This window comes from Herpailurus yagouaroundi, unplaced genomic scaffold, assembly GCF_014898765.1.
Source record: "Herpailurus yagouaroundi ecotype Mexico unplaced genomic scaffold, PumYag 28, whole genome shotgun sequence".
Taxonomy (NCBI): domain Eukaryota; kingdom Metazoa; phylum Chordata; class Mammalia; order Carnivora; family Felidae; genus Herpailurus; species Herpailurus yagouaroundi.
In genome coordinates this window covers 58,096,283-58,108,944 of record NW_024412376.1, presented here as the reverse complement: position 1 = coordinate 58,108,944, position 12,662 = coordinate 58,096,283, and the positions used below count along the sequence as shown (strand labels likewise).

General features: G+C 38.0%; 2 protein-coding genes across 5 annotated transcripts in view; one reads left to right on the top strand and one right to left on the bottom strand.

The window, feature by feature from the left end:
- The window catches only part of SCLT1 (sodium channel and clathrin linker 1), a 231,976-nt gene extending 227,360 nt beyond the window's left edge, over nt 1–4,616 (bottom strand). For all 3 annotated transcript variants that reach the window (XR_005789878.1, XM_040474102.1, XM_040474107.1), the window contains exon 1: nt 4,028–4,616. Coding sequence is in view for 2 of the 3 variants with exons in the window: in XM_040474102.1 (XP_040330036.1) it covers nt 4,028–4,061 (34 nt within the window). In the remaining variant the exon portion in view is untranslated. The remainder of the gene's footprint in view (nt 1–4,027) is intronic.
- An 89-nt stretch (nt 4,617–4,705) lies between these two features.
- Nucleotides 4,706–12,662, top strand: part of CUNH4orf33 (chromosome unknown C4orf33 homolog) — a 26,587-nt gene continuing 18,630 nt past the window's right edge. For both annotated transcript variants that reach the window (XM_040474006.1, XM_040474001.1), the window contains exon 1: nt 4,706–4,933. The gene's annotated coding sequence lies outside the window, so the exon portion shown is untranslated. The remainder of the gene's footprint in view (nt 4,934–12,662) is intronic.

Below are 12,662 nucleotides of genomic sequence, written 5' to 3'. Positions count from 1 at the left end.
TGGATATATGAAATCTGTGGAGGGTCGCTCTGTATACAACAGTACACAACAGACTACTGAGTAGCTCTTTATCTATTAAAGAAATTAAATTTACAGTTTAAAATCTTTCCACAAAGAAAACTCTAGGTCCCACTGGCTTTACTGGTAAATTCTACCAAACATTTAAGGAAGAAGTAATGCCAATTCTATGCAAACTTTTCCAGAAAATTAAAGAGAACAAAATATTTTCCAAGAAATTCTTTGAGGCAAGCATCACCTAACACCAAAATCAGACAAAGACATTAAAGGGGAAAAAAAGGCTTTATGAACATAGAAAATTAAACTGTAAATAAACTTTTAGAAAATCAAACCTAACAACATATAAAAAGGATAATACATGACCAAGAGGAGTTTATCCCCAAAAGAAAGGTAAGGCAGGCTTAAAATTTGAAAATTAATCAATGTTAAGTGGTCACCCTATTAACAAGCTAAAAGTGAAAAAAAAAAACAAAAACAAAAAACAATCTTCTCAATAAATGCAGAAAAAGCATTAGGAAAAAAAAAAATCACCATCCATTCTGATTAAAAACTCTCAGATGGGGCGCCTGGGTGGCTCAGTCAGTTGAGCGTTCCACTTCAGCTCAGGTCATGATCTCATGGTTCATGGGTTCAGGCCCCATGTCAGGCTCTCTGTTGTCAGTGCAGAGCTTGCTTTGGATCCTCTGTTCCCCTCGCTCTCTGTCCCTCCATTGCTGGTTCTCTCTCTGTCTCTCTCAAAAGTAAATAAACATTAAAAAAAAAAAAAAACTCGCAGAAAACCAGGAATAGAAAGGAATATCCTCAACCCTTGAAAAACATCTAAGAAAAATCTAGTTAGTATCATACTTAGTTCTGAAAGACAGATGCTTGTTTTATAAGATCAGGAAGAAGACAAGGATGTCCACTTCAACCACGTGTGTTCAACATTGGCTAGAAGTTCTAGCCAATACAATAAAGCAAGAAAATGAAATGAAAGGCATCCAAATTGGAAAGGAAGAAGTAAAACTGTACTGACAGATGAAAAGATCATCCATATATAAAAAATCTGATGAACTCTAAAAAAAACCCTACTAGAACAAGTGGGTTTAAAAGGTTGCAGAATACAATATGACAAAAAGAAAAAGTATTTCTGTACATTAGTAATGATAAATCAGAAATTGAATGTAAAAGAATACCATTTACTATAGTATCAGAAACATAATACATAGGAATTAGTCTGATAAAAGATATGCAAAATCCATACACTAAACACTACAAAATATTGCGGAGAGAAATAAAAGAATAGGTACATCAATGGAGAGACTATACCTTTTCATTGGTAAGAGGACTCAATATCACTAGATATGAATTCTACACATATTGATCAATAGATTCAATGCAATATCTCTCAAAATCTCAGCATCTTTTTTGGAAGAAATTGACAAACTGATTCTAAAATTCATATGAAGTGCAAAGTACCTAGGATAGCCAAAATAACTGAAAAAGAGCAAATTTGAAAGACTAACATCATCTGATTTTATGACTTACTATAAAGCTGCAATAATCAAAACATTGGGATACTGGTACTCAAATAGATAAACAAATCAATGGAACAGAATAGAGTCCAGAAATAGATCAACAAAAATAAGGACAACTGATTTTTAGCAAAGATGCAAAGGTAATCCAATGGAGAAAGGACAGTCTTTTCAATTGTATCCATATGCAAAAAGATGAACTTTGACCCCTATCTTGCACCTTGTACAAAATTTAAGTCAAACAGATCATAAATCTACATATAAAACCTAAAATTACGGAATTTCTAGATGAAAACATAGAAGGAAATGTTTGCAGCCTTTGATTAAACAAAGATTTCTTAGATATGACATCCATAAAAGAACAAATTGAGAATTTAGTCAAAATTAAAAACCTCTCCGTGAAGAACACTTAAAGAATAAAAAAAAAATAATAATCACCACTTCCCAAATTCCTACCACAAGAATGGTTTTTTCATTCCTTAGCTTAATAAATAAGTATCTCTTTGAACAGTTTCCTAAGGACTATCAGATTTCCCTTCTCAGATGGAGGTGAAGAATGGTATACTACAAAAATGCTAGTTTGTTACGAGCATGGTTAGGTCTGCAATTGCCTGTAGTTAGTTGTAAAGCTAATGCTTTTATCACAGGGGTTGCCAGTTGAGAAATGCCAAATCAAACTGTCTCGAACTGGATTAACAAATCCAAATGGAACAAATGAAAAGAGACAATCAAGATCAATTGAAGTTAATGCAGAGAAGGTCAGAGTAGGTGGGAGAGAGTCAAGCCATCTATATTTACTTCAGGTGGTGTCCAGGTGTTTTGTCTAACTGGGTAATCTACCCAGCTGTAAATGGCACACTAGGTCCAGTTAAAACAAAAAAAAATGGCTAGCTCACTCCTCTAAAACTCATTGTTTCTGTGTAACTTAGGTACCTTCCCCACCCCAACCAAACTACTTATCACCCAGTTCTTATCCCACACCACTCAGCTGATGGCTAGCTAGTCTTCCTTAGGGATGGCAGATACTCCCACTTAAAACACAGAAATAATAATATAGTACCATTACAGGCATTAATAATTTTAAATATACATAATGCACTTAATATGGACTAGAAATCATGCTAAGCGATTTACATCATCTCATTTAATCCTTACAACCCTATGAGAGTTATTGTGCTATTATACCCATTTTAGAAATGAGAAAACTGATGCACAGCGAAGCTAGGGTCAGGTCAAAGACCTGAAAAAAGAAAAAGCCAGGATATGAACCTAGACAGACTCAATCTAGAGGTTGAGTCTTTAACCACTGGTTTTTGGGTTTTTTTTTGTTTTTTTTTTTAACCACTGGTTTATAAAGCTTTCAAAATGGAACTTACTACCTTTTTTCCCACCTTCCCACTCCTTAACACAAAAATCTCAGTTGCCCTCTACCTCTTTCTCTCAAATTCCCTAATCTCCAATCACCGTACTACCTTAGCTCACCCCTTATGTGAATGGTAACAATAGTCACCTAACTTGTACTCTGCTAAAATGCATGTTCCTCATAACAGCCACACCAGGCTTTCCAAATCACAATCCGATCATGTTACTCTCAAGTGAATTCCTTTCCCTGGCTCCAATAACCTGTGTTATGGTCCAAACTCAACACACAGAAGACAAGGCCCTTCACCATCCAGCCCCATTCTTCCCTTTAGGTCTACTTGCTATTTGCCTATATAAACCACATTTCGTACAAGCCAACCTTGTTCCAAGTCTTTCACAAAACATATTCCTAATTCCTTCAAAGCTGCAATATTATCCCCTTTGGGATACCTACACAATTCTTTATATTCATATTAGTACTTCAAGTTTCAGGCCAAATGACACCTTTCTTGACCACAGCTAATAATAATCCTGTAATAGTCAATATTTGTTTACCTCTATGTGTCAGATAGTATTCTAAATCCTTTACATATTTAATACTCATTTAATCATTCCAACAACCCTATAAGGAAACTGAGGCAAAGAGCGGTTGCTTCCACTTCAGTGTATTTATGGAATTTACACATTTCTTTTCTCAAATTCTTGGAAGGTAGAACTGTCTTCCTCATCTTTGCAGCAGCAGCTATGTCTGTACAGAGTCTGGCATAACTGAAACAGGAGTAGTTCAATAAAAATCTATTTACAAATGGCCAGAACTGTGCCTCTAGGTTCTAATGGCAAACTTGGAAACTCCTCCTGGACATTAGCCTTCTAATTTCTCCAGTTATGCGAGGAGCATAACAACCATGTTTGGTGTCTAGTAGAGTTCCATATAAGCTAAAGGAACGTACAAGGATTTACCAAACGGTTCTGCTTAAGTACATACACATCCTCATGCATACCACCAAGCTTTTTGTAAAGCTAACTTTTTACAAATTTCCATGCACCGAACAGGCATTCGAAAAATGTTAGTTGGTTAGCGATGACGACATTAAACATGTAAGAATTCTCAAATAAAAGAATATGGAGCTTACTTTGATCTCTCAGAAAGTCGATTTCCGTGGCCATTTCGATACAATTTCAGTCTGGAGCTTTTACCACCTTCACTTTCTTAAAAAACAAAAACAAAAAACCCCCAGAGAGCTCGCTGTCCGGGAAAGCTAAACTAAAGCAACGCTGGAGGTTGTCAAGCACTCAGCAGTGTAATCAGTATCCTACTCACGCGGCGTCAACAGCCCCGCCGAGCCTTCTCCTGAGTCCCAGCCGAGCCCCTCCTCGCTCAGGCGACAGACTTCAGGTTTCAGGTTTGCTGGGGACCCGCCAAGTGAATTTTGTTCCACGTTCATTCGAATCCCAGCCGGGTAAAAAGGAGACGCGGGTGGATATAGACGTCCCGCAGGTCACTCGGGGTCGTGTCGGGCCACTTAGGAGAGAGCCAAGGAAGCCAGCCAGGAGGCCGGGTGGAGGCGTCCTTGAAGGAGCGTTTCGGGGTGGGGGGGGGCGTTGACTTCAGGACCGCGGGGAAACCCGGGGCCAACTGCGGAAGTCCACCCGGCCCGCCCTACGACTTTGAAACCGGTGCCCTGGACCGCTCCTTGGAGACGGTAACGCCGCCTGCGTCACTACGTGAACGTCCATGCTTACATCATCGCGCTTCCTAGAGTCTTTACACGCTATTGGCTATTTGTCAAGCTATAGGCGGAGCTGCGATAACCTGGATAACAGGGAATTGAGCCACTAGCATGGCAGGGGCGAGCTGGCTCCTTTCGGTCTTCCTGTGGTGGAGTACAGTGTTTCCGTGTTTGTGTTTATGTGTGTTTACATCCCAAGATGTAAACGTAGGTAGGGTATAAAATACATATTTTAAATGTTCTCGGGATCTTTGATACCTAGTACTTCTGGACTGGGAGAACGTGCTGGCCAAAAGGAGTGAGTGGAAAGTAAGTATATTTCTGGAGCTGGAGGGAGAACCCATGCTGGCGGCTTCCGAGTCTACCACCAAGGCTGACCTTCTGGAGGATTTTTGAGTATGGACTTGATTTCCAGAAGCTAAGTACGATACTGCCCCTCTGGGTCTTTAGAGAAAGGAAACACCTCTTTAAATATTTAACTGTGTGTCAGTAAGGCATGTAGTTACAAGTACTCCAAAGGTCCTCCAAATTCAGCAGTTATTTCTTTTTTTTTAATTTTTTTTTAATGTTTGTTTATTTTTGAGACAGAGAGAGACAGAGTATGAACGAGGGAGGGTCAGAGAGAGAGGGAGACACAGAATCCGAAGCAGGCTCCAGGCTCTGAGCTGTCAGCACAGAGCCCAACGGGGGGGCTCAAACTCGTGGACTGTGAGATCATGACCTGAGCCGAAATCGGCGGCTTAACCGAATGAGCCACCCAGGCGCCCCAGCAGTTATTTCTTTAGAGATACTTTGCTTCCTTAAAAAAGAAGAAAAAAGTTACATTGTATTGCAAGAAAATATTAGACAAAACTTTAAATTTTGGGGTAAATTACAATTATCAGAATTAAAAATTGATTTTGTCTGAATATAAGCCTTATCTTACTATTGGAGGAAATTTCAACACTAGCAATAAAAATATTAACTTGAAGCTAGCTTTAATAGATTATGGTTCTGCCAAATATGTTTTATTGAAATGGTTTCACTAGATATGTCAAGATGTAGCTCCATTTGGCTTTCTCTTTAACAGTTTAAGTTTTGTTGTTCTGTACTCATAATGCTATATAAATGATATAATGTTAGCAGAATATATTAAGAAGTTTAAAAAATTGTCCCACTATGTCCATTTATGTATTTGAAATCCTGAAGCTTTCTCCATACTCCCTATTAAGAGATGAGGTGGTCCCTTCCTCTAAAGGCTGGCTGTCAAATATGGAGGTATATCTAATAACCACAAAAAAGTTTAGTTTAGCTTTGTGTCAGTGAAGATTGAACTTGATCTGGTTTTGGTAGCCTTGAAGTTAACCCAAAAACTTATTGGAAGGAGAGATTGAGTGGGCAAGTTTCAACTCCTTTTTGAAGGTCGGTGTATGACTTTTCTTCATGAACTCTACACTGACTCCCCAAGGACTTGTTTTTAAGTTCTCCTACATTTGAACCTGTATTTTGTCATATTGTAGTTTAATTTGCCATCAAATAGTAATAAATTTAATTCTACATTTGTAGAAGTTATAGATGTTAATATATATTAGTGCTGGCAAAGAGTACCTTCTGGATATAAATGATGAATTGTCTTTGCATTGCATAAATTAAATATCTGAAGTTGGAATTTTTATCTCTGTACTTGAACTATCTGGTTTATACAGTCAAGTTCAATACAAACTGTAGTTTTGGGATTTGGTGTTTGTCGGGGGGGGGGGCTGGTTTACAAAACTCAGCTAGTTGAATTTCTGAATTTCAGTGGAGTTTTTTCAAAAAATTTTTCATCCTTATGAAACAAAATTGTGATGATTCCACTTATCCTTAAAGTATTGCCTCTAGTGTTGCTTGGTTTTAAAAGTTCCCTTGTGTTCTCTATCCAAGGAAGGTGCTTCCTTAATGCTTCATGCATTGTTTTGTAGTTTGTCTCCAGGCTCCTGCCTGGAACGCAGTAAGGGCTCAACAAATATGTGAAGAAGGAATTAAAGAATTCAGTAGATGTGCTTCGAAAGTATTAATGTAATTGAGTACAAGGAATGAGAAGTGAGAGAAAAAAAGTACTTAGTATGTGTTTAACTATTCTCTAGCCCTAGATCTATTTCCTCAATAAAGAAAACCCTTGAAAATTGATAGCTTTTACTAATATTAACTTATTTAATAAATTGACATTGAGCACCCAGTACTATATGGAAAGCATCATAAAGAATACAAAGTTGGAACTTTTTTTTATTTATATATGAAATTTATTGTCAAATTGGTTTCCATACAACACCCAGTGCTCATCCCAAAAGGTGCCCTCCTCAATACCCATCACCCACCCTCTCCTCCCTCCCACCCCCCATCAACCCTCAGTTTGTTCTCAGTTTTTAACAGTCTCTTATGCTTTGGCTCTCTCCCACTCTAACCTCTTTTTTTTTTTTTTCCTTCCCCTCCCCCATGGGTTCCTGTTAAGTTTCTCAGGATCCACATAAGAGTGAAACCATATGGTATCTGTCTTTCTCTGTATGGCTTATTTCACTTAGCATCACACTCTCCAGTTCCATCCACGTTGCTACAAAAGGCCATATTTCATTTTTTCTCATTGCCACGTAGTATTCCATAGTGTATATAAACCACAATTTCTTTATCCATTCATCAGTTGATGGACATTTAGGCTCTTTCCATAGTTTGGCTATTGTTGAGAGTGCTGCTATGAACATTGGGGTACAAGTGCCCCTATGCATCAGTACTCCTGTGTCCCTTGGATAAATTCCTAGCAGTGCTATTGCTGGGTCGTAGGGTACGTCTATTTTTAATTTTCTGAGGAACCTCCACACTGCTTTCCAGAGCGGCTGCACCAATTTGCATTCCCACCAACAGTGCAAGAGGGTTCCCGTTTGTCCACATCCTCTCCAGCATCTATAGTCTCCTGATTTGTTCATTTTGGCCACTCTGACTGGCGTGAGGTGATATCTGAGTGTGGTTTTGATTTGTATTTCCTGATAAGGAGCGACGCTGAACATCTTTTCATGTGCCTGTTGGCCATCCGGATGTCTTCTTTAGAGAAGTGTCTATTCATGTTTTCTGCCCATTTCTTCACTGGGTTATTTGCTTTTCGGGTGTGGAGTTTGGTGAGCTCTTTATAGATTTTGGATACTAGCCCTTTGTCCGATATGTCATTTGCAAATATCTTTTCCCATTCCGTTGGTTGCCTTTTAGTTTTGTTGGTTGTTTCCTTTGCTGTGCAGAAGCTTTTTATCTTCATAAGGTCCCAGTAATTCACTTTTGCTTTTAATTCCCTTGCCTTTGGGGATGTGTCGAGTAAGAGATTGCTACGGCTGAGGTCAGAGAGGTCTTTTCCTGCTTTCTCCTCTAGGGTTTTAATGGTTTCCTGTCTCACATTCAGGTCCTTTATCCATTTTGAGTTTATGTTTGTGAATGGTGTGAGAAAGTGGTCTAGTTTCAACCTTCTGCATGTTGCTGTCCAGTTCTTCCAGCACCATTTGTTAAAGAGACTGTCTTTTTTCCATTGGATGTTCTTTCCTGCTTTGTCAAAGATGAGTTGGCCATACGTTTGTGGGTCTAGTTCTGGGGTTTCTATTCTATTCCATTGGTCTATGTGTCTGTTTTTGTGCCACAAAGTTGGAACTTTAAGCTAGGGTGAAAACTGTATGAAACATTCTCTGGTATAATTAAATGCCATAAAAAACTGATTTTTAAGAAGCTCTTCATAATTATGTTTATTTTCACCAGCCAAGAGAAGCATGGCCTGGAAATTGGGAGCTCTCTTTTTAAGCTTGTCTTTTTTATTATTATAATTTCTGTAATATAAAATGATATGAAATCTCTCAAATTTAAAAAAAAAATTTTTTTTTCAACGTTTATTTATTTTTGGGACAGAGAGAGACAGAGCATGAACGGGCGAGGGGCAGAGAGAGAGGGAGACACAGAATCGGAAACAGGCTCCAGGCTCTGAGCCATCAGCCCAGAGCCCGACGCGGGGCTCGAACTCACGGACTGCGAGATCGTGACCTGGCTGAAGTCGGACGCTTAACCGACTGCGCCACCCAGGCGCCCCTAAGTGTACAGTATAGTAGTGTTAACTCTGTGCACATTGTTGTACAGCAGATCTCTAGAATTCTTTCATCTTACCTAACTCAAACTGTATACCTATTGAACAATAACTCCTCATTTCCCTCTCCCACCCAAAGTGATTTTTATAAAACAAAAATAATAGTTGTGGTAAAACAAATACAAAAGCCGTTTTTCCCCCAAAGCGGTTTTTAAAAGTATGCTATAAGCAAAATAAGTTTAGGCTGAGCCATGTGAAATTGCAATTTTTACGATTTTTGAGTAATGGCTACACACTAATGTCTGCTCTTGCAGAGCAGGAGAAAATGGTGGTGACTTGACTTAAATATGTAGCATATGCACAGTATTCTCAGAGTAGCTATGAAGTTCAAGTGCAGTGACTCCTCCTGAATTAAACCCATAGATCCTATAGACATTTTGGTAACTCTCAGCAACCAAAATACAGAGTGATTCTATTATTTGGAAATATTGTAGTTCTGTAAATTATTACCTTTTCTTGAGAAGTTTAAAATTTTACACAAAATTGTGTTATGAGTTTGTGTCTAATCCTCTTTAGAAACAATAAGTTTACACTGGCATGAAAGAGACACTAAATGAAGGAAAATAGATTGATAAATGCTCGGATAGTTAAGACTGAACCAACCAGAGCCATGATGTGTATCTCTAGAACACTTAACCATATTTTATGATCTCAAGGGTCAGTTAGATTCTCCTACCTCATAGTCTAGTTTTTTTTAAAGGAAAACCACTTAAGAAAGATGTAATTTTTTTTTTAATTTTTTTTCAACGTTTTTAATTTATTTTTGGGACAGAGAGAGACAGAGCATGAACGGGGGAGGGGCAGAGAGAGAGGGAGACACAGAATCAGAAACAGGCTCCAGGCTCTGAGCCATCAGCCCAGAGCCTGACGCGGGGCTCGAACCCATGGACCGCGAGATCGTGACCTGGCTGAAGTTGGATGCTTAACCGACTGCGCCACCCAGGCGCCCCAAGAAAGATGTAATTTTAATGATTTCCACAGAAAAATATTTTTTAAGCAAACCTATATACTTTAATAATAACAGCTAATCTCTTATATTTACTACATACATGCTAGGCACTGTACTAAATATATATATATATGTGTGTGTGTGTGTATATGTGTGTGTGTATTTATATATATATATATGTATATATAATATATATGTGTGTATATATATCCGCTCACAAAACCATTGAAGCTAGGTCCTATTTTAAAATCCTTTTTACAGTAGTAACTTGCTGATGATCACAGTTGGAAAGTGCTTGAATTGGAATTTGACCCTAGGCAGTCTGGTTCCAATGTCACAATCTTTGACCACTATGTATATGCCTCCCAGTAGTGTAATATAATTTACATTTAGGGTAATATTATTTATAATGAGTGTAATATAAAATTAATTTACAATTTTTGCTTATAGGGCCAGTTAGCCTTTAGTTACATTAAGTGAATTATTGCTGTATGTGTTCTATTGTAATTTTTTTTTTAATGTTTGTTTTTGAAAGGGAGAGAGATGGAGGGAGGGGCAGAGAGAGAGAGGGAGGGGCAAGAGGATCCAAAGCAGGCTCTGTGCTGGATGTGGAGCTGGGATATGTGAACCATGAGATCATGACCTGAGCCAAAATTGGTGTTTAACTGACTGAGCCACCTAGGAGCTCTCGTTCTATTGTAATTTTAATGATTTATAATCCATTTTCAGATTTTTGCACAGTATTTATATTGCTGAATTACCCATCCTTCCCCTTCTAGACTGCTCAAACTTAAGTGGAAAGATTAAAAGTTCAGATATTCATTGGTAGTCTTTCAGCAGTTTTCTTTGCTGCAAAAACCAGGCATCTTGGCCTCAGTCCTCCGAGCCCCACCCCCAGAATGTGTAGGCAGCTGGGCGGAGCCTAAGGTTGAGCCCTCTCCGGTGACCCCCACAGAAGCTAGTGAGCTGAGTGTGGTGCAGAAAAGAGCTTCCGGGTCTGTGTTCTCTCCTTGTTATGCGCTGTTCCCTCTGTCATTACTGGCACCTTCGACCAGTCTTGTTGGCTTTTTCTCTGGTAATTTATTTTTCCGCTGCTTTTGCTGGCATAGTTTACTCGCACTTTCGGACTGACTTTCTTCTTTCTCCGTTTCTCTTGTAAATGGGCAGGGGTGCAAGTGGAAGCAGAATGCAAACTGAAAATAATTATCGTGAGAAACTAGAGAAAATTTCGTGAAAAAAGGAATTTGGAAATTTTCCTTGTAAAACGTTCAGTAGAGAAAACACCTTTTTCCGTAACTTAACCTTTGCAGAATGTTTTCCGTCTTCCAGGTGCTCAGTGTTCTGGGGTTCTGTCTTCTTTATCTCCCTTCATTTCCTTTTAAAGGCCTTTTCTCTAGTACAGATAAAGCATGAAAATAATTTAAAAACTGTGACTTTTTTTGATGAAAGAGTAGTTTGAAGAATAGAGGTTAAAAATGTGGAAAAACACAGATTAACAAACATTCTTTTAAGAAAGTTTAAATAGGGGTACCTGGGTGGCTCAGTGGGTTAGCATCTGACTTTGGCTCAGGTCATGATCTCATGGTTGGTGAGTTCCAGCCCCAAGTCGGGCTGTGTGCTGAGGGCTCAGAGCCTGGAGCCCGCTTCAGCTTCTGTCTCCCTCTCTCTGTTCCTCCTCCACTCATGTTGTGTCTCTTTCCAAAATAAAATAAAACATTAAAAAATAATGAAAAAAGGTTTAAATAGCCAACACTGAAATTGCATAATAGACTGGTGATCACCTTGAATGAATATATTCCTTCAATAATATTCCCAGTGTTCATTCTGACTTTTTAGAAATGTTCAGCATATGTAGAGTCAGAGAAGTGTCTGTAGAGAAGAGGTGGTCACTATAGTCTTTGAGAGATCCAGCCATAAAATGGACTTTAAAAATAGTTTCAAATGATTCATTTATTTTTTGATAGTGATGTGTGCCTATCATAATATAAAATTCAGGTAGTTTTTTTAAAAGAAAGTGATAATGGTTGCAAGTAAACCTCCCTTTCTGTCTTGTCTCAGGCAGTTAATTCCCTCAAAAGAGGTAACCACTGTCATCACTGGTTTCTTGTATATGCTTTTTGAGATACTATATGCATTCACAAGTATATATGCAAAGTGCCTTTTTTTTAATGAAATAAATTCATGCATTTTGCACCTTGCTTTTTTCACTGAATATATTTTAGATATTATAGAGCCGCCTCATTTTTAATAGCTAAATTGTATTTCCTTGCTTAATAATAGTGTAATTTCTTTACCAGTCCTCTACTGATGGATATTTAAATTATGATATTAACTTGATATTTTGTTATTATAAATAATGTTGCAGTGAATGTCTTTATACTTATGTCATTTTGAATATGTGCAGGTATAATAACTCCTAGAACTAGAATTGAGTCAAAGGATATTTGCATTTTTTTTTGTTTTGATAGATATTGAGGGATTGCTCTTCACAGAGGCTGTGCCAGTAATGCCCCCACAACAATGTGTGATTATTTCTCAGTGTCCTCTTTATTATACCATGTTATCAAACTTTTTGATCCATGGAAATAGTAATGTATTGTTTTAATTTGCATTTCTATCATAAGTGAGGTTGAACATTTTGCATCTACTTTCTGTCAACTGTGTTTTCCTATTTTGCTGTTGGGATATTGAACTTTTCCGTACTGATTTCTAGGAGCCCTTTAAACATAATAGAAGTTAGTTATTTGTCTAAAATATGAGTTGAAGATGTTTTTGTTCCCAAATTGTCTTTTGATTTTGTAATGGTGGGCTTCTTTTCTTTTCTTTTCTTTCCTTTCCTTTCCTTTCCTTTCCTTTCCTTTCTTCTTTTCTTTTCTTTTCTTTTCTTTTCTTTTCTTTTCTTTTCTTTCTAGAGAGCATACATGAGCCAGGGAGAAGGGCAGAGGGAGAGAGAGAGAGAG